Genomic DNA, 22,350 nt, shown 5'->3' on the forward strand with positions numbered 1-22,350 from the left:
CATCTCGGTTATCTGCATAATGTGTGAATATATATAGAAAGGAGAAGAAATCAGAGAATATTGCATTTTGCAATAACGATAGTGAGGGTGAATTTTATTTCCTTAAAAATGCAAAGTGTATGAAGATTAAAAAAAAAATCATATTAGAAAACCATATTTTGTCCGATATCCCAACATGTTTATGTAGGTACGCGTTCACTGTCCTTTGTTTTACAATATTGTATTATTATAGAAAGCACTAAAATCCTTATGATACATGTGTCACAACAATTTGTTTGACCTGGATCCAGTCATGCACTCAATTAGAGACTGAATTAACACAGCGACTCTTAAAACGCTTTATGACTATTTTAAGAAAGAAAAAAAAGAAAATCAAAATATACGGCCTGTATGCATATTAAATTTAATACCCTAATTAACATCTCAAGTATTTAGGTATTCTTTGCATGTCAGTGCCCCCATACACTTTATTTTGTCATTTAATAGGGATACTGATAAGTAAGACTAACATCACAACACTTTACGTTTGTCAGTTATGGGAAAACCAGGTAAATCTTCCAAGTATTCTAAATATAGAATTACAGATATATGATTAGGGCATGCGCAGTCAACAGCAGAAAGCTTCCTGATATCGAGACAAACCTAGAAGTGGAGGATACAAACGTGAGTGTTATACTGAATCTTGATGTATTTTATTATATACTTATTGAAGTAGATTATTTTCATGGAATACAAAACGTTTTATACCAAAATGTATTAAAACGAGACTAATATAGGTATGTGTGCCAAGGGTATTTTACCAAATGTATACACGCATTTCTACTTTCGGTTTCGGTGCTCTTTACATTATTGGAATTGAAAGGTTCATTTCCATTTATGGAAATATCATTTCAAATTCTATATTTGGTGACAGATTTAATGAGTGGTATTTAAACATTTTTCTGTGACACACATACTTATATAGTGTTTCAATCCAAACAATAGATATATTATGTCATTTTAATAAATGATATAGTAGCATATCTGAAGCACAATGATTGATTAGTTAAAGATGCTCCACCGCCGACAGAGCATAAATGATATTTGTCATTTGAACAATAATTGGTGTTTAATCGTGTATAAGTATGTCTAATTAACACAAAAAATAATATTAACTAATGTATTTTGCCTTTGGTGCATGCGCAATCAGTACTTCATTCCATATAGGATATAGTGCCACGGAATTTTTTCGGGATGCAATTAATTATTTTTCATATTTTTAACTTGAAGTAAAATTTGAAGCTCAAACTTTTCAATGGTGGTAATGGTGTAAAGTAAGTAACTTTTGTAACTGAAGAAAAATACTACTAAATCGTCTGCTCCTGTTTTTGAAAATGATATAGTAGCAATTGTCAGCGGTGGAGCATCTTTAACTAGATTAATGTCATATTAAAAGCCTTGGTAATTCAAGGTCAGCCTCCCTTATTTGGAGATATTGTAGTATTTCCGTTTTTTGACTTTTTACAATGGAGAAAATCTTGCCCGTTTTAAAGTGCGATCTCCCTGAAGAATGTTGCCATTGTCAATGAACAAGCACATCCTACCGCGTCACATTATACAACAGACAAACCAGTCTTCCCACTTCAAATCGAAACCAATCCTTTACATCATTGTGCAATATATTGATACAGAAAATAATAAGTTTAACGCTACAATTGCTAATGTTTCGCTTTTAAAATAATTCTAATCCAAAATCAATGTTAGTATGATTTGTTTTTATTTCAAATTAACCTAATTATTATCATTGCTCACATTTCGCACATTATCTCTTTCCATGTCGTGGAAAAATCAAGTGACTCAAGTTACAAGTGTGTTTACTTTATGGCAGCAATGACCGATGTATCATATGTTTGTATACGTGAGTTTTAATGCAGAGCTGTTTTGATTATATATGTATTATTCATGTATGTACAATCTAGAGGAGTACCGACTAAATACGGATACCTCGGGTATACACATATGCCTATTGATTGCTAGTACACCTCGGGTATACACATATGCCTATTGATTGCTAGTACACATGTAAATTACAAATATAGTACACCTAACGTATACGCAATTCGGGTCCATATTGTCATGTGTGCTTCTTATTCATTCAGAACACTAAAACAACTCTTGTTATTAATTTCGGATATAATTCTGCAGAAAAAAACCACGTGGGTATCATACAATTGTTTTCTAGCTGCTGTTTTTCTAGTCTAAATCTTTTGTTATGATGAAATATTGGATTGAAAATTATATCCACGCTTGGCCCTTTCTGGCCTTTCAAAAGCGTGTTAATAACTTACATTGTTGAAAATAATATTGCATTTTATTTTTTGTAGACTAGATACTAATGCATATTGATTTTCTCTTTCATATCTTTTCTTATATCATCAAATTGCAAGACACGATAATAATATCAAACAAGAGTGACTTAAAAATAAATGAAGCATGTGATGTATGTTTAAGATTAACTTATACCTAATCATGATGCAGTATAAACGTCTGTAAAAATTAATAAGCACTTTGTCCAGTCTTCTACTCAAAATATAAATATGGATTATTGGGATATATTTCTAGAAATGAATTATATATCAATGCATCATATTATTCCCCCAAGTTGTTTAAGATAAAGTGTTTTTAGATTTTGGAGAACGCCAATTTCCATTTCCAAAAGACGTTCTACCACTGACGAATGGTATTTTTCTGTTTCAAAATCAGGAGCAGATGGATAAGTAGTTTTAATCAGTTACAAAAAATTACTAACTTTGCACCATTACATTATTAAAAAGTTTGAGCTTCTTAATTTAATTCAGGATAGAAATATTTTAAAAAAATTAATTGCCTCCCGAAAACATTCCATGACAATATATCCAATGCGGAATTAAGTGAGCATGCACCAAAAACTTTTTTTGTGTTAATTAGACAAATATAAACACGGTTATACATCAGTTATTGTTCAAATGAATGGTATCGTTTATTCTCTATCGGAGGTGGAGCATCTTTAATGTTCTCTTATTTTCATAATTTTTCCTGCTATGACAATCATTGAGAATTTAACAAAATGACGATACCTTCAAAAGTACATTTGTAAGAAAAATACAGCAATGATAAGCTTTGTCTCGTGTTTTCTCATCTGAAACAAAAATAACTAGTCTAAAATAAATGTTGTATTGGTGAAAAAATTTATGTGACATAATACTCAATCTGATAAAAACTTTTGATATGTTATTTTGCACCAGAAGTTATATTTATAGAGAAATGTCAAGACTTTCAATGCATATGTTTTAATTTTACTAAGTAAGGGCTCAAAAGCGATATACGTCTATTGTACACTAAAATGGCTACATGGTAAAACCAATAAGTGACTCTTTCGACATGTTTTTTTTAAGTGAGCAAAAGTAATTTATACTGTGCATAATGTGTTATAAAGCACCACACAATGTTTTTATATAGTGTTTAATGCTTTCTACAGCGTGAGTCATCAAAACATGTTTCAATAGATTAACGAAATGTCAATATCTTATCCAGTTATGTTACCTATATATGGCTTTATATTTTTATCGAGCTCTCGAAAAGGAAGGTGTATACCATAACAGGTTTCTGTACAATATGACGTTGTTGTTTAGAATTTTTTGTTGTTATTGTGGTTGCTATGAATATAAAAATAACGGATCATGTTTTATTTATTTATTTATTTATTTATTTTAATTGTCAACAGTTTATTATATAAACATAAAGTAAACAGATAACAAAAGCAAAAAATAGAAGAATTATCCTAGACTTAATTGGAATGTACAAAGTATTTGATTCCCAGCTATAACAATTTAATTAAGCATGTAAATTAACCCTAATAAAAACCCTGAACTAAACAAAATCATCAAAATAAAGTAAACAAAAAATTCGGCAATTCACTTAAGGAATAATTTGTATTCTTTTTTTAACAAACACAAGTTTTATAATAACATCAATAAAAGAAAGAAAGAAATATCCTAACTATTATCTGTAGAATCTTGAATTACCAATTCTTGTATTATGTGGATAATCCAATCATTGCCTTCATAGAATAATGTCAAGATACTGTATAATTGCTTATGGTACTCCTCGTGCAAAGTTAAGATTTATCCTCAGTCTAACAATTATTGACCTTCTTTAGTATAAATATGATTATGAACCGTGGTACCAAAAGATTGCTGGCTAGTCAGAGAGTCTCGTGTAAATACCACGCACGTTACAGTTATAGACAATGAATGAGGTGACGATTTTTTTTTTGATTTTTTTTTATGAGTGGATTCTGTTTTTTTTTTTTTTTTATATATTTTTAAAAAAAAAAAAAAAAATATTCAATAGGCATATAAAAAGCAAAATTTTCCTTTCACAGAAGGACTCTCGCACCAATTTCCATATTTTTATTTATTATTCACAACCTTTCGTCACTTTCACATTCATTTAAGATATATTCATCATTTTCTCGCTATTACATCTCTTCCATTCATATCCTTTCAAAATAAATCAATATATAATTACTTTAAATAGCGTATTTAATTAATTTCCAGTGACTATGTTAGGGGAGACAACTCTCATATAAATTAAGTAAAAGGGAGACTACTCATGAGTTTTTATGTTTTATCTATTATAGTTATGTTTATCATATGTTTCTCCACGGAATGTATTTGAAAGCTCCAAACTTCTAAAGAAAATATTCCCACAAATAATTCTTATTATACGGTATACTGCACTTGATACAGATTTGTCTAATACTTTTTTCTTCAAAAGTCACATATAAATAACACATAGGAATACTTTACAGTGCCGTAAACAATACAAGTATAGTGTCAGCTGGTAACAGTATACAAACATCGGAATGCTTTGCCATTGACAAATTCTGAAATGTATTATAAATGTAATTTAAAATCACACAACTTACCTCCTTAAAATGAGATTGTATCATGTAGTTGTGTAAAGTATTATTCTATTTCATTTAAAGGCCCACTACCTTTCCGAAACGGCTTTAGATTTTAAATTGGGAATGTAAAACAAGATCGATAATTTTGTAGAGTCGCAAAATTATTAACTAATCGTTAATACTACATCTATCATCACATTCAGAACGATTTGATTAAATAAATAAAATGTTTATTTTCATAACGCGGTCGTAATATGTTTCCCGCCGTCGTCCTAAATACCGGTCGGTAGTTGACTATCACTGCGCAGACGGCAAAACAGCGAATTGTCTCTCCACTGTTTCATATATAACGCAGAAATCTTGCATATGTTGGTGTCGTAACCTTATTTTATGTCATCAGTACACATTTTCTGATGTTATTATGTTTTTTAAGAACATTTATATTTTGCTCGGAAAGGTAATGGGCCTTTAAGGATTGATTGTTAATTATGTTGCTTGCATTGACTGATAAAGAAAGTTGATCTGATGCAAACGAAGTAAACTACGAAGCATTACGTACCATTCTGCACCTTTCATTTTTTTGTGAGGACATGTGTGTGACATTTCTTTACCGTTTTTGAAAATAAAATACCATAATTAACATGTACGTTATAGTCGGTTATTTTCGAGTGAAAAATATTTCGCGTTTTTTTTTTAAATAAAAAAAATTAACATAATAAATTATCACGTTATGGCTAAAAGTGTAACCTGCCAATCACTTCCCAACCAGTAGAGTATCCCCTATCGTCGTTAGCCAGGGCCTAGATTGTCGAACATTCCTTAAATTTAAGAAATTCCTTAGCTTAAACTTTTCTATAGAAAGCCAATATGTATTTTAAGGAAGGCTTCTTAACTTAAGATTTTTCATTAACTTTTGTAATGCATTCCTGTGGATATTTTTAAGATAAGGAATTCCTTAAAGTTAAGGAATGTTCATGAAACTGGACCCTGGTTTTTGTTAACGTTACACACAAGTGTCAATCAATAACCTTCGTTTCCGAGGATGGAGCTTCCTTTGAACTCCCCGAAATACCCAATTGCACTGTTTTTTTGTATTTTAGGGAAATATGAGTGCTAACGTAACAAGGGAAGTTAAGTGGACGTGTCAACACTGCACTCTTCAGAATGAAAACATCCGGAAACGCTGTGCTGTTTGTCATCAACAACGAACTCATATCGAGGTCACGATCAAGGAAAATGATGCAGTGATCGGAGGATGGACGTGCAAACACTGCCGGTTTGACAACACTATACGTGAGCAAGCGTGCAAAATGTGTAAGAAACGAAATAATCCAGTAGCAAGATTAATAAGCGAGGAGGAGGAATTCAAAGTAGAAGAATGGCATTGTAAACAATGTACGTTCGTGAATCCAGAAACTTTGTATAAATGTAACATGTGTGATAATCCAAGAGAATGGCAGACAGGTGGTGGTGGTGGTGGTGATCCTACCGGGGGTTATAAAGGGAAGGGGACAGGGGATAAAGTGGGCGGGGCTAAAGGTAATAATGGTGGGGCTATCGGTGGAAAAGGCGGGAAGGGAGACAGGGGATAAAGGGGGGAAAGGCGGGAAAGGGATGGGGGATATAATGGGCGGGGCTATCGCGGGAAAATGCTGGAAGGGGACGGGTGATATAATGGGCAGGGCTAAAGATACCAGTGGTGGTGCCACTGGAGGAAAAGGCGGGAAGGGTGATAAAGTAAAGGAAAATAAAAAGCAAATGAAGGATAAAGAACAGAAAGGAAACGATAAACAGAAAATTAGCAAGGCAGCAAGTAATGACCATAATGGCAAAGGAAACGATAAAGAAAATAAAGACAGAAAAAGCGACAGGAGCAAACCAGATGATGCTAATGCGACATCCCAATGGCGGTGTAAAGTGTGTACATTTTTGAATTCTCAATTTATGGAAGAAAAATGTGAAATGTGTGAAAGCGTTCGTCCATCTTCGGCAAAGGTGGCGACACCTATACCTCGGTCGGCAAAGAGGCAGCGTCTCCAACAACAAAGGAGCATGCGCGTCGTGGACCTACAGAAGAAGGAGGAAACAGAAGCTATGAAGAGATGGATAAACATCACAAACCATTGTAAAGAGGTGTGTTTTATTTAATAATACCTTTATTTGTTTTATGATATCATAAATCCGTTTACAACAATAAACATAGGTGCTAACTACTTTTTCTGTATTAACCGATGATAAAACATACAACTATTAAAAGCATATTTGTATTTCATTTTTTTTTTCAAAATTTTCAAAATGATCTTGCTTTCAAAGTTACGCGAAAGAAAAAAAATGTGAGTTCGTTATTATAAGTTTATAACTTTTTATGAAAGCACAATTCGATATAGGGTTTAAACGACCGAACAAGTGCCTCTTAAATGTTTTGAATTACTCAATGCGCAAAGTTGATATTCATTTTGTATGAATTTTTCGTTTTCGAAAAAAACTCAATGTATTCACAAGAGTATTTTATCACCATATTTTATTATATTCTAATTTAAAATTATATACCAATACGTCTTCTACAATGAATGTTTATAAGACACTTAACAAAGTGAGCATGATGACGTATTATATTTCAATTTGTCCAAGAATACAATTATTAACGGATACCCTTGAATTACAGAAGAAAACAAAATTCACGGATGCTGACTTTCCTCATGATACGAGGTCACTATACCTAAAGCCCAGGAAGCATGGTGATATTCCACAGTGGCGCCGTTGCGGTGACATCACCACTAAAAATCCAAAGGAGAAATGGGTTGTTTACAGAGAAAACCCACTGCCAGATGATATCCAGCAGGGATATTTAGGCAACTGCTGGTAAGTTTTCCGTCTGATAATCTCAATTTTCATGTTTTATACGAAACTACATACATTTGTACATTTCAAAAGATTCACAGTAATTGCAACTAAAAACGACTAATTACGACTGAAGTTCGAGGTGTTCTGTTCGACGTCTTTGGTGGCATGCTTTAATCGGGTTGCACTATAGAAAGGGCAATATTACAAAGCGATACAACACGAATGTAACGCAGCCTCAGAAATATACAAACACTCTTACACTAGTATTTTCTTGGACATTACACTCGAACACTAGTACATTGAATTGGTTTGCAAACCTGTGATGATCATTGGCTTACTAGCCATTGTCGTGGAGCAAAATCTCAAAATTTAGATTGACAAGAACTGAAATTCGAAACCGTAAGTTGTATATCCAAGGATATAACCAATCTATAGTACTAATATATATTCCATTAGGTACCTAAGTGCGCTAGCGGTACTGGCAGACCGCAAGGAGTTACTGGAGAAAATGATACTCACCAAAACATTTTGTCAGGAAGGGGCCTACCACTTACGTCTGTGTAAAGACGGGTGCTGGAAGATCGTACTGGTGGATGATGTGTTTCCCTGCGACTCTAGTAACCGTCTTCTCTATTCAAGGGTATTGCTTTTATCTGGTAGATTTTGTGGCACTACCATTGGGACGACGCTTTACTTTCTTTCAAGTCGCTGAATTCCAATTTTTTTTTCTTGGTTGTTATGTAAATATTATATAAATGAGGAGATCGCGGTAGCTAAAAAGCCCTTGTGAAATTGGTTAAAAGTTGATTACACAAATGACGCTCACTGTTCCGGGATACCTGGTCCCAAGGGCATCAAACAATCATAAGTCTAAAATAGTCTCACATTTTAGCTTAGTCATTTAAATATACATTACAAAATACCCAGAAATTTAAAATTATTAAAGTAAAAACTTAACCCTAAGATTGTTTTATGATCGCGGGATAAGAGTTTGATCTGTTCAGAACTATATTTTGTTACAACTGCTTGTGTCTTTGTTAATTCGCCAAGGATGATTTTCAATTAATAATTGTTCGAGGGAACTTTTCAAGTTCAAGTTTTATTTACTTTGAGTCTGCTGACTCACCAGTTGTATCTACGTGCATGCATTAATACATGGCAATCAAATGGATCTTGTAATATATATTGTACAGATACAGATAGACAGTACTACATTCGGAAGAGCATAACTAATTGATTAATAAAGATCGTTTTGCGTTTGCAGCTTTAAGATATTTTGCTAAGTTCTGTAATTCTCTTACATTCAAAAGTTGTATTTGTTTATATATACTTGGTTTTTTTTTAAATAATAGTTCTTCATATATTTTTTTATGGATATCAGAGTAACATGGATATTTCAAAACAAAATAAAATTCATCTTCAACATCATTTAAATTACACAAAGTACATATTCTTAAATGTTGTGGTATTTTCTGGTACCGACCCTTTTCTACACTAAGACTGTGTGCAGAGATTCTTATTTTAGAAATTTCTTTGAGACGATCTTTTAAGATGTGTTTTCTTAAATAGTTTTGTAAAACAAAATCGTGGTAAAGATACGAGTGAAATAATCCTTTTGAAGATTTTCTTATCTGTTCAAGACAATCTTGTTTATATATATATCCATTAACCTTTGTTTAATTATACAAAAAAGTACTGTTATCTATATTATCTGTTTACCAAAGGTAACCTAAACCTATTCTATACAATTCATTTTTTATATTTATCACCCATACATCATAGTGGTCTAACATTTCTTGATAACATGATTTCAAAATACAATTTTGAGTTTCCATTAGTTTCAACCAATACTTAAATATTCTTAATTTTCTTAAGAGCACCAAAGGATATCTACCAAGTTCTAAGAAAACCATAGCATTGCAATTTACTTAATCTCGTTTTTCATGCGATATAATGACACCGTCTAGACTTAAATGATTATATTGTTAACATTTTCTGTGAAACATTTTAGAGGCGCATAATTTTCTTACACTCTCAAAAATCTCGCGAAATACATGCGAAAAGATTTTTTTTTTAATTTTGAAAACAGAGCAAGCGGAAGCAGTTATGGGTTCCACTGATAGAGAAGGCTGCCGCTAAGTTATTTGGATGTTACCAAGCTTTGACGGCTGGGCACACAGTAGAGGCCCTCTCTCTACTTACTGGGGAGCCGTGTGAGCACGTCAGTTTTAAAGGTAAGCAAATACTATTTATTTATGTCAGTTTTATATGAAAAACAATGTTAATTCATTTATGGCAGTGTAACAGATAAAACGATGTCATTTCATTTATGGCAGTTTTACAGGTAAAACAATACCATTTAGTTCATGTCAGTTTTAAAAGTAAAACAATGTCATTTAGTCTGTGTCAGTTTAAAAAGCAAAACAATGTCATTTGGTTTATGTCAGTTTTACAATTAAAACAAAATCATTTAGTTTATGTCAGTTTTACAATTAAAACAATGTCATTTAGTTCATGTCAGTTTTAAAAGTAAAACAATGTCATTTCACTCATGCCAGTTTTACAGGTAAACTTATACGTATATTTTTTACCCTTAAAAACATTTTTACCATACTGTATAATGTGAAACCCGTAATTTGTTTATTACAGACACAGAACAGGGCGACAAGGAGACCGACAAGGTTGTCGTCTGGTCCAAACTGGTCAATGCCAGGGAATCAAAGTAAGTAGTTATACAAGTGATCCACAACTGTTGTTGTGTATGGTATTTATTTCGCACGCGTTGGTTATCTAAGCAAAGAATCAAATCTAGTACTAAAGAAAAAATTAGAATTTCTGTGAACCTATCCTCCCAAAGTATGTTTTCAGTGTTGCGCGTTGGGGTTTCGTATCATATTATCATATAGGTAACTCAAATTAATATCATTATAGAAATGTTAATAAGATAAGGATTTAGGAGTAAAATTGACACTTAGACATCTTTGAATTTGACACTGTTAGTGTTTGTTAGGTTGAGGGAGCGGGAAGACTAATGAACTTAGTTTAGAGCTTAAATACTTAAAAAGTAAATATTATTGTTACCACATTCACTTAATCATTTTGCAGTCATGTTCAAATACATTTTACATAAATCTATATTTTACATAAATATATAGCTTTGCAATTATGCTTACTAAATCCATCTGGGTCCAGTTGTTCAAAGGATGATTAGCCTAATCACTTGATTAGATAATTTTTCATTTCTCATTTGCTACAAAACCTGTTATATCTTCACAGAAAAGATTTCTTCTTAAGAATCTTGTAAAATCTTATAAAGTAAGTATTACAAGAAATGATGTTATTTTGATTTGAAAATAGTCTTTTAACTGTGATCAAGCTAATTAACCAGTGAACAACTGGATCCTCTTCAATGTTAGGTATGATATATGTTATGCGTCACTAAACTTTTCAATTTTGATTGTTAATTCGATATACAAAACGAGAAGCCAGAAGATCTGAACAAGTGCCGGTTGCTATTTCTATATATACAGTTTATCAAACTAAACTTTAGGTTCCTGATGGGTACCTCATGTGGAGCAGGAAGTATGAAAAACGTCAGTGAAGAGGAATTCAAGAAGCTAGGACTCATATCCTGTCATGCGTATTCATTATTAGATGTTCAAGATGTCCAGGGAAACCAGTAAGCACATTTATTTTTATAACAATGTCATAATACAATGACATCTTTCGGTCGTGAATTACATTTTATACGGCGGTTGTCGCTGTGACCTAGATTTTTCGGTGGTTGTCGCTGTGAACTAGATTTGTTCGGGGGTTGTCGCTGTGACCTAGATTTGTTCGGTAGTTATCGCTGTGATCTAGATTTAAACGGCCGGCGGTTGTCGTTATGACCTAGATTTGTACGGAGATTGTCGCTGTGACCTAGATTTGTTCGGGGGTTGTCGCTGTGACCTAGATTTGTTCGGCGGATGTCGCTGTGATCTAGATTTATACGGCGATTGTCGTTATGACCTAGATTTGTTCGGAGATTGTCGCTGTGACCTAGCTTTGTTCGGCAGTTGTCAATGTAACCTAGATTTGTTCGGCGGATGTCGCTGTGATCTAGATTTATACGGCGATTGTCGTTATGACCTAGATTTGTTCGGAGATTGTTGCTGTAACCTAGCTTCGTTAGGCGGTTGTCGCTGTGACCTAGATTTGTTCGGCGGATGTCGCTGTGACCTAAATTTATACGGTGCTTGTCTTCGAAAACAGCACGGCGGATATTTCTAAGAATTATTCAGTTGATCTAAATACAAATGATAAGAACTTTGTCGTCACCGCCTAGCTCTCCTTTCAGACTAACTGGAACCTATTTGACCTAGACTGGCAAAGCGACCGTTGTTAGTAAATCAGAGATCGCTCACTCTTCCGAAACACTATTCACGTTAAATTTATTACAAATATATTTTTATCCTTGTTTAATCTATTAGAACTCTTCATTTATATGATTTTATCTGAATTCGGTATTTATCTTCAAAAATATAAAAGCTTGTGAGTATGAAAAAATTGTTCATGACTTTGATATTTTATAGATTAGTCCGGATAAGAAACCCGTGGGGCCGGGAATCCTGGAATGGCGATTGGTCGGACGGATCTAAGAAATGGTCAACTATCAGCGCTTCTTCTAAGAAAGAACTAAATCCCACAGAAAACGAGAATGGCATATTCTGGATGGGCCTAGATGACTTCATGAAGTAAGTTATACAAGGATTACGTATATCGCTAGGTAAAATGGCTTACTATAAAAAAAACTATTTTGCAGTGACTTAGTTTCTATGCATAACAACTTTTTCTCCGCCATTTATTGTCGCGCTTTACATTTTAGGTTTATCATTATACTTGTAGTAATTTTCGCGTCGATTAATTTTCGTAAATTCAATTCGCAAGCGAAACACGCAAAATTTAATTGCGTGCAAAAATAAGTTGGTAAAGAGTAAATTCACGGCGATTGTATTTAATGATTAAATTGCCTTCTTGTGGGATTGTATTGTCCTACAATTCTCCCAAGATTGCAGACAAATTGAATAACGCGGATTAGATGATTCTACTGGTTTTTTGCTTGAAATATTTTTGCGGCGATTGATTTTTACTTATTCTAACCACCTGGAAAACACATTTTCCTTTGTTTCTTACTAAGCTATTGTTGTTATACAAAGACAGAAAGTTTTGGATTATGTCCCCTAGCCGAGCCACACCAAAGACTTTAAAATTAGTAGTTTCTGCTCCTGCTTAGCGCTCAGCATAAAGGGAGTGGGACGACTGGTTCGCCCATTGTAAGTATATTGTGATCGGGTGAGGTATGTGGCTTGATGTCTTCGGCAGAATGCCTCAGTGATATAGCACTATAAAACGGGCAAGAGTTCCACTATACAAGAAGGCACAACACGAACCTTGCACTTCATACACACCATATACATGGGAGGCCGTCGTTGGTTGGGCGTGACGTCCTGTTAACAGCTAAGGAGACGTAAGGACAGCCTTCCCTGTTTGGAATGTGTAGTGTTTATAAAATGTCTGTCAGTTGTGGAAGGTTGAAGTATAATCGTGTTGTGTCTTTCTCGTTTTACAATGCGAACTAACTGAAATATGCCAGTAAAGACACCGAACAGCACACCCCAACTGTTCAGATTATACTACCAATTACATTATCGTAACTTATACACATCATATCGGCTTTCAATTGGACTACAATGGAATAATCATATTGTAGTCAATATAACATCTCTTGCACATTAATTGCGGATTAAGGGGTTCTTGCATTCTTGTTCACATTTTTTTCTCTGTTTTATTCACTTCGTTTTTTATCTTTGTATTTTTGTCAAATTCGTCAACATGATTCCGACATGCTCTTTACATTTTGAATGCATTTTTTCCCTTTTTATATATGTATTCATTTTAAATCTCAAAGAAACACAATTTAACAAAGCATGACAATTTATTGACTCGTGCCCTATCCGGGCCTCGAACTCACGATCTACGGCACCCAATCGCCTAGCCAAACATATCTGCGCCCTCTACCACTGCTCCACATACACATCCCCTATTCATTTACAGGTACTTTGACAGTGTTGACATCTGTAAAGTAAGGACCGGCTGGCACGAGGTTCGAATCAAAGGAGTGTTTCCTCCCGACACCATACAACCGTGGAAGTTTGTTAACTTGTCTATCATTGAGAGAACACAAATGGATATCGGACTCTTCCAGAAAAGCTTCAGGTCAGACTAGTGTATCAAAATATAGCAATTCCGGATACATTGCTGGTAGTTTAGTTTAACAAAAAATGTAAATTTTTGCCAACTTCGATGAATATTTCATTAAGAAACTAATTTCAGCACCATTATTGTAATAATTAGTTATGAAAGTCTTCTTATATTGGCCACCAGACCCTAAATTATTGATAAGATTTTCTCTGCAAAGTTCTAATACTAGATTATCTTCCCCAAGTTTGAAACATTGAGGAAAAAAAGAAATAATTAAAACAAAATTTATTATTATTTTAATATTATAGAAACTGGTGGCCAGACTTTTGCCTTCTATTTGCGTATTTCCGTTTTGTGATATATGAAGCACATCCATTTTCTTTAGAAGATCTATAGGATGTGCATTTGTAGATATTACTTTTTTACCAATGAGACATGTCTCAGGAAAAAACCCCATTGATAAATAATTTTATAAGATGTGACGATGTCTTTGTCTGCGATTCATATGATATATTTCTATTGATATAGGGGACAGGAAGGGACAGAGAACACTTTAGATCTTTTCATCGTCGTGATGGAAAACGACGTGGAACGGAATATTTTCAAGAGAGTGGTGACAACAAGCCGGAGACAACAGCGCAGCTTTGTGGGGTGTGAAGTAGACTTGTATCCCGGGTTCTACACTATAGCATGTCTAGCTTTCAAACACTGGCAATCAGGTACTACTGCAAGCGATTTAATTTCAAATCATTTATAGTTAAATGTCGCGGGCGATTAGAATTGGCGAAAATGAAGAGTCGCGAAAATATTATAGAATAAATTTGATAGAGTACTTTAATAGTAAGCGCGAAATTACATCGCGGGTTCGAATCCCATGTGGGGCAGTTGCCAGGTACTGACCGCTGGCCGGTGGTTTTTCTCCGGGTACTCCGGCTTTCCTCCACCAACAAACATGGCACGTCCTTACATGACCCTGGCTGTTAATAGGACGTAAAACTAAACAAACCAACATCTTACGTGAAAAGGTCGTGAGGAATGTAATTGTGAAGTCGTAAAATTAATTAAGTTAACAGTTACTTAAAACATTTACATACGACATAATGACCTCTTACTCTAGCTGTTTTCAAGACGAGGCTCGACTGGGTCCATTGTTGCTATTCAGGGGAGCTATGAAACATAAATAAATAAATAAAGGTTTGTGCGTTTTTAAAGCGTAATCGGATATGGATAAAGACAATCGTCAAACCCACATTATAAGTTTAGGTGAAGGATGTAAAACCTGTTCTTCAGGTTAAAAGAAAATATTATTAAGTACTTAATATATAGACGTTTCACCTAATAACACTGCATCACATTTAATATCGAAGAACAAATCATTGTTTCGCATTAGGCGCCCGTTTCCCTCTAAACGAATGTCCAATAGCAATGTCTGTCGTATATGTTTCACTCTGCAGAATTTATCCATCTGCATTGAAACCTGTCAGACCATTCACACAGGTGAGAACTACCCCGGAAAGCTACCAACACACTTTTGGAAATGTCAGGTTCTTTTGTTTTACACGAAAAAGTTATAATTACTGTAAAGAGAGAGTTGTATGAAAGGAAACTGATAAGAAAATATGAAGATAATGTTCGTTGTATTGTTAGGCTAAATTCCTTTGGGATGCGGGTTCGAATCCCATGTGGGGAAGTTGCCAGGTACTGACCGCTGAACGGTTATTTTTCTCCGGGTACTCCGGCTTCCATCCACCAAAAAACCTGGCACTTCCTTACATCACCCTGGCTGTTAATAGGACATTAAACTAATAAAACCAATAAACCTTTCAAAATGAATACCTGGTAATACATTTTGTATTGGTGTGGAAATAGTTTTCCATTTATCACGTGACAATAAATTCTAAGAGACGTGTATTTACAACCGTTTCTAAAGAAATCCCAGAGACCTTTTCCTTCATATAATTTATGGAGTTGTCTCGGATTTCCGGGCCTGTCTCGACTTTCAATTGATGTTTCTAACCTGTTCAAAACATTTTTCTATCAACGTCAACATCATTCTTTATTCAAAATGAAGAAAAAAAATGTCGAATCAGAAAAATGGATAGAAGCACCTTAGTGACTCTGTTTTCCTTTAAATCCTGAAAATGAAGGTTTTCAGTTATGGGTTAGAGTAGCTCCCCTTCCCTTATAGTTTCAAAAATAAAACCAGTCTTGCTTTATTTAAGGAATAGATGATTATTTTGTTGAGGTTATGGGGGTATAATGATAATGGAGCACGTGTAAATTATGTAACCTCGGCGAAGCAAACTGTAAATATTTATTAGTCACGATAACTGAATAATATTTTGTCTTGTCAGCATGATATGTAATGACGATATCTAAGTTTGATTTTATCGTATAGACACATTATAAGACTCTTTCATATGTGGATTTGAAGGATAGAGATACATGTATTCTACCCGAGAGTCACAAAATGTAGTAAAACCTGAGGCTTGCCGAGGGTTTGCAATATTTTGTGATCCCGAGGGTAAAATATCCATATTCTTCATATCCACTTATGAAAGATAATTTTTCCTTCATATCTAGACGTTTTATTCAAATACAACTATAATGTCCCGCCATTTTGAAATAACTTATAATGATATCAAGACTACAAGTCAACTTTCCATTAATGCAAAATAATGCGATATTTTCAACACGAAGTCCGTTGTTTGCATCATTTATGGTAAAACCATTCAACTGTGTGAAATAATGTTAAAAGTTTACCAAGGATATAGTAATTTTGTTGACGCCGTGACGTCCCAAAGCTTTATTGTATGGGTATCCATGCAATAGTTTATACAGCGTCAGGCGACATGACATGTTGCCCGAGACCAGCCAGTATTACACCAGTAGGTATGACAGTCTGCTGAAAGTTATAAATACACATATAATTTCCTTTTAAGTTTTAATTGTTCAACAGCCAATCAATCTCAGCCTCATCCACGATACTCCGGGGTTACTTTTACTGTCGTGGACAAAAAAAATGAAGGCATTTAATTTCAGGAGAGTAAAACTGACCAATGACAGGCCTACAGAGATTTCCCTTGAAGATTTTACAGACTGCGACGCCTAATATCCCGTTATTTGATTGATTATCATGAACACTCAAAATACCCAGTTATACATGTTTCATTTGTTTTCGCACACAGAGCCTTCAGTTTTGTTGTAGTTTATTCCAAGGGTAGATATAATGAAAGTGATAGAAACCTTTAGAATATCAATGCTGTGTGCATTACAAAGTACATTGCTAAATCCCATGACTTTCTTCTTTACTAGCCAATCACGGGGGACGATCTCCGAGGTCTGAGGAGAAACTCAGTCAAGATTTCCTGATGTCAATTCACAGTTCTCAGATGATTCTTTCTGAGGAGATTGACAGTCGTGTCCCCGGCTACAGCCACGCCCTTGCCGACATCCTCATCCACTTAGCCATCCAATACGGAAAACGTAGCGCGGTAAGTTATAACTATCAACAAAAATTGTGAAATTAAACTCAGTAATTTCTTTGTTTCGTTAGTTAACGGTACATTATGGACAACATATTTCTTTTAAAATTCATTAGAATTTAAAAGTTATTTTCTTTATTTTCAATTTGTGCTTTGTTCAAGGTTTTTATATCAAAGAGCTTTTTCAAATATAAGCAGTATATAGTGATATCCATAATTGCAAAAATCAAAATCGATTTAAAACCCTAGTGTAGATATGATATGAAAATAGATTTCTAGCCGAGTTTGAAAGTTTCCTGCATATTAATGACTGAATCAAGTAATTAGATGATGTGGTTATCCGTTAAATTAATGCTTTTTTTTCTTAGTTTGCACTTTCTTTTTCTTTCTTTCATTTTTCATTTTTAATTCTTTTAGTCTCTGTCAATAATGCATATGGATACCTGTAATGATTTCCTTGTCAAAATTACCACTATTCGGATTGTTTATCAAGTGTTTTGATTCCCACTATTCAGATTGTTTATCAAGTGTTTTGATAACTTTGTAGATGTGACTTGTTTTATATAGTTTAACATTGTTCTGCTTGGGCATGTTATTGCTGCCATTGCATACTTCATTTTAAAAATGCTTTTCTTATTCTTTGCAGCATGGTAACGATGGGTTATTCTCCTATACTTTATATTGGCATGGAGCTATTCTAGTCGTTGAAAACACCAGCAAAAAGATGAATGGCAGTTTTAAATGTGATGCTTCTGGTAGTTCGTACGTTGTGTCGACCCGACGAACCTTCGTCACACTGGACTGTGTACTGCCTAGACACAGGTGAGAACAGTAATTGTATTTGTAAACGCAGTTTTTCATTTAGTACATGTAAATAATAAAGAAAGTTATATTCTATTCTATCTCATATCCTTTGCCTTGTTATCATTCATACTGCAATGTCCTCTTCCAGATCTTACATCATATACATTACATTACTGCATGTCCTTCCAGATCTACATTACATTACTAACTACTTCATACACTAAGCTATTATCATTATCCTTGGCCTTGTTATCATTCATACTGCAATGTCCTCTTCCAGATCTTACATATACATTACTAAGCTTATCTTCATTACTATCTCATATCCTTTGCCTTGTTATCATTCATACTGCAATGTCCTCTTCCAGATCTTACATATACATTACTAAGCTTATCTTCATGTGCATGTCCTCATCGTTGTGTTCAAACACAATTATTGAACGATTGCTTTTGTTAAATTGATAACCATTTTGACATGAAGTAGAGATTTATTATTCGTTATTTTATCGCAACTCTAAGGTCTATATATGGAAATCCTCATTATATAAGTCAAACCCATAGGTAAATCAACCACAAACAAATTAAATCTAAAGAACGATTTTCCCGGGTACTCATCAAAAGTGTTAGCAGAACACAAATTAGCATGTGTCTCTGCTTCATTGTTCGCACAGGTCATCAAGGACAAATCTGGGTCAAATCTGGTTAAAATTTAGGTTATGTAATATCTAGATTTTAACCAGATGTCAAAACTATAGCTCAATTCAATGTCAAACCATACAAACCATTGATAAATCTGAGTCAAATTTTTCAAGATATATTTCAAATCAGGAAGGTCAAATCAATGATAAATTTGGGATAAGTCGCAATTAGAATCAGAGATTATAAAGGAGTAATATACTCTTATTCTTCCATTTATATCAAAGTTGAAAATTAGTTTCGTATGAATGGTTTTGAAGTACTGTAATTTTTCTTTTTTTGCTTAAACGTGTTCACTATCAATCATTTCCATTACGATTTTCTTTAATAAGTGGTTATTTGAACACTCAAAAAGATTATTTCGTTTATAGTTTTCGAGTTCCGCAAATTAAATTGAGTTTCTTTAGTTGATATTCATCCCTCTCTCATTTCTTGGTTACAGACAAGTGATCACAGTGTTGACACCACTCGACTCCAAGGCAGGATCGAGCTGTTCATTCAGCTTTTCTACGATTATGAGTCAAGAGCCTGGTATATACATATCCTACGGTGTTGGTAAGGGGAAGGACCACGAACCAGCCATACCACCAGAGATCCAAGGTCTACACCAACCTCGTCCCATTCTGTAGCCAGAGCCGGGTATATACAGATCCTACGGTGTTGGTAAGGGGAAGGACCACGAACCAGCCATACCACCAGAGATCCAAGATCTACACCAACCTCGTCCCATTCTGTAGCCAGAGCCGGGTATATACAGATCCTACGGTGTTGGTAAGGGGAAGGACCACGAACCAGCCATACCACCAGAGATCCAAGGTCTACACCAACCTCGTCCCATTCTGTAGCCAGAGCCGGGTATATACAGATCCTACGGTGTTGGTAAGGGGAAGGACCACGAACCAGCCATACCACCAGAGATCCAAGGTCTACACCAACCTCGTCCCATTCTGTAGCCAGAGCCGGGTATATACAGATCCTACGGTGTTGGTAAGGGAAAGGACCACGAACCAGCCATACCACCAGGGATCCAGGGTCTACACCAACCTAGTCCCATTCTGTTACGTACCAAAACACGATGTCAAAAGGGTGTCTTCCCTTTCCACATTGTATTTTACACAGGAGGAAATGGAGCGCCCAGACCGTGGTTCGAACCCAGTAACACTGAACACTAGCCGGATGCTCTACCGACTGCGCTAACTGGTCATTAATGATCGACTAAGCCCATTTTCTCTACATACCGGAAATACCAGGCGGTATATAGCGTAATGGACCAATCAAGAAATAAAAATGGATGTGTGACAATGTATGGATTTTGAAATTGACGATTTATTTATTTATTTTCATATGGGATTTTCAAAACCAATGTATTACATTTGACACTTTTGCTTTATGGCACTTGATTAGCCATGACCATTAGACGCTAGTGTTCAGGGCATGCGTCGGGATAAACATACTGATGCTTATATTCTTGTGTTCAATTGCAGAGACAGGAACATTCTAACTATTGTAAATGCTGAGAGGATAATTATCGTAATCTTGAATAGCTATATTGTATTCTGGAAAAAAAGAACCCAATATCTACCTTCTATAAAAGTATTCACGAAAGAAAGAATACTATATCTACTTTTTATAATAGCATTTTTATATATTTATTATTAATTATGGTTGCATATTTCTGCCATCGTGTTATTTTAGGTCGAGTTATGTAACGTAACGTTGCCGACATAATTATGTCGACCTGTCCAATTATACCATGACTTGTTGAGATATTCAAGTCGGCAAGTCGACTTACATCACGGGAAGTCGACTGATATCCTTGAAAATTGACTTACCTTATTACGACGAGTTCCACGACAGTCAGTCGCGATAATGTAACTCGACTTTCCAATATGATTATGTGGATTTGTCGTGTTAAAACTATATCATCAAGTCATGTTATTGGTGTCGTGACCAAAAAAGTAAAAATGAGGGTTTTTTTTATTATTTTAATTTAAGGTTGTATTCTTCTGAGGTTTCAGTCCCGTTGAAGTCTCGTTTCGACATAGATCAAAGAAGTTATGAGATTTTCAAATAAAATCTATCAATATCTGTAGCAAGTTGCCAGTTGCAAATTTTGTCAAAAAATTACATTACTATTTTTAGTAGATTTTTTTATACGGGGATTTTAAGAAATGGCCCATTAGGCGGCCATTTTTAAATTGTGTCTTTTTTTCGCTTTGAGTAGAGCCACAGTTTTACCATTTTTTACTGAAATTGATTTTACTTAAATCATCATTGCGCCAGTATTTTTAGCTGTATCGAGCTAATTTTTGCTGTAAATCTTTACTGGGTCCGTGGTAATTAAAAATTTTGAGCATTAATGTGTGAAATGATACACTTTTGTCACTTTATTTTTACATTTAATGGTAATTTGAGCACTTTTATTTTTTACTCTAAAATACTGAAAAATAACAAATATTCAAATGGGGCAAAAAAGTAAGCACACAGACCCCCCATTTTTCTGCCTGATTTAGAAAGAACAACCCATTCCCTGTTGATATGCAAAATATTAACAAAAGTTTAATACCAGAACTTTTTCTATAAAGGGTTAAATTTGGCAAAAATGGCTGAAAATGGTGCATTTTGTAGTTCAAAATTAAGGGGTAGGGGTAACATATATTGTTATTCTGAGAAAAAATATTAGTCTTATTAATCAAAACTGGCATATTTTTAAAGGAGACTATTAGAAAATAAATTCTACAAACATCCATACATATCAAACACCTCATTAGAAAATTATGGCTTTAATCTCTTGTGTATATAGCCAAAACGGCGAAATTCCCATAAAATCCAATATTTTGTCAACTAGGTATCTTTGAGTGACAATAGCTCAAAAACGAGCACACGGACATATGTTTTTTCTTCCATTTTCTTTTATGACATGAACTCCTATTTCCAAAAATCTATATGAGATTGTGTATATAGCCAAAACGGCGAAATTCCCATAAAATCCAATATTTTGTCAACTAGGTATCTTTGAGTGACAATAGCTCAAAAACGAGCACACGGACATATGTTTTTTCTTCCATTTTCTTTTATGACATGAACTCCTATTTCCAAAAATCTATATGAGAAAAAAAGTTTAATACAAGAAAATTTTGACTTCTCAGAGGAGTACATCCTTAAGTTTAACTTTTCTGAAAAAAAGCTGGAAATAAAGCTGGAACAGTTCATTATAGATTTTTCAGGATGAATGAGTTATATTTGTTGTGGGTTTGTGCAAGGTTTTTATTGGTTATGTTAAACGTATTATAAACAGCTAACTGAAGTTCTTTTAACCGCTACTTCCCATAGAGTAGTTAAAAGATTTAC

At 34.3% G+C, this 22,350-nt stretch overlaps 1 protein-coding gene across 1 annotated transcript; it reads left to right on the plus strand.

Annotated features, from left to right (window-relative positions):
* The first annotated feature begins 482 nt into the window (after positions 1 to 482).
* On the plus strand, positions 483 to 21,330 carry LOC138308812 (calpain-D-like). The gene is made up of 14 exons (XM_069249819.1): positions 483 to 663; positions 6,028 to 6,400; positions 6,618 to 7,060; positions 7,593 to 7,789; positions 8,228 to 8,411; positions 9,861 to 10,005; positions 10,421 to 10,493; positions 11,322 to 11,450; positions 12,346 to 12,507; positions 13,868 to 14,029; positions 14,543 to 14,733; positions 17,330 to 17,508; positions 18,146 to 18,321; positions 19,442 to 21,330. The coding sequence occupies exons 1-14, from the start codon at positions 589 to 591 to the stop codon at positions 19,626 to 19,628; spliced, it is 2,676 nt and encodes an 891-aa protein (XP_069105920.1). The 5' UTR covers positions 483 to 588; the 3' UTR covers positions 19,629 to 21,330.
* Positions 21,331 to 22,350: the final 1,020 nt, after the last annotated feature.

This window comes from Argopecten irradians, chromosome 15, assembly GCF_041381155.1.
Source record: "Argopecten irradians isolate NY chromosome 15, Ai_NY, whole genome shotgun sequence".
NCBI classification, from domain to species: Eukaryota; Metazoa; Mollusca; class Bivalvia; order Pectinida; family Pectinidae; genus Argopecten; species Argopecten irradians.

Excerpts from the sequence above, each read along its gene's own strand:
- LOC138308812 (XM_069249819.1), top strand. The coding sequence starts at position 589 with ATGATTAGGGCATGCGCAGTCAACAGCAGAAAGCTTCCTGATATCGAG. Across the intron at positions 14,030-14,542 it reads CTCTTCCAGAAAAGCTTCAG|GGGACAGGAAGGGACAGAGA; the intron begins GTCAGACTAGTG and ends CTATTGATATAG. Across the intron at positions 17,509-18,145 it reads AATACGGAAAACGTAGCGCG|CATGGTAACGATGGGTTATT; the intron begins GTAAGTTATAAC and ends TATTCTTTGCAG.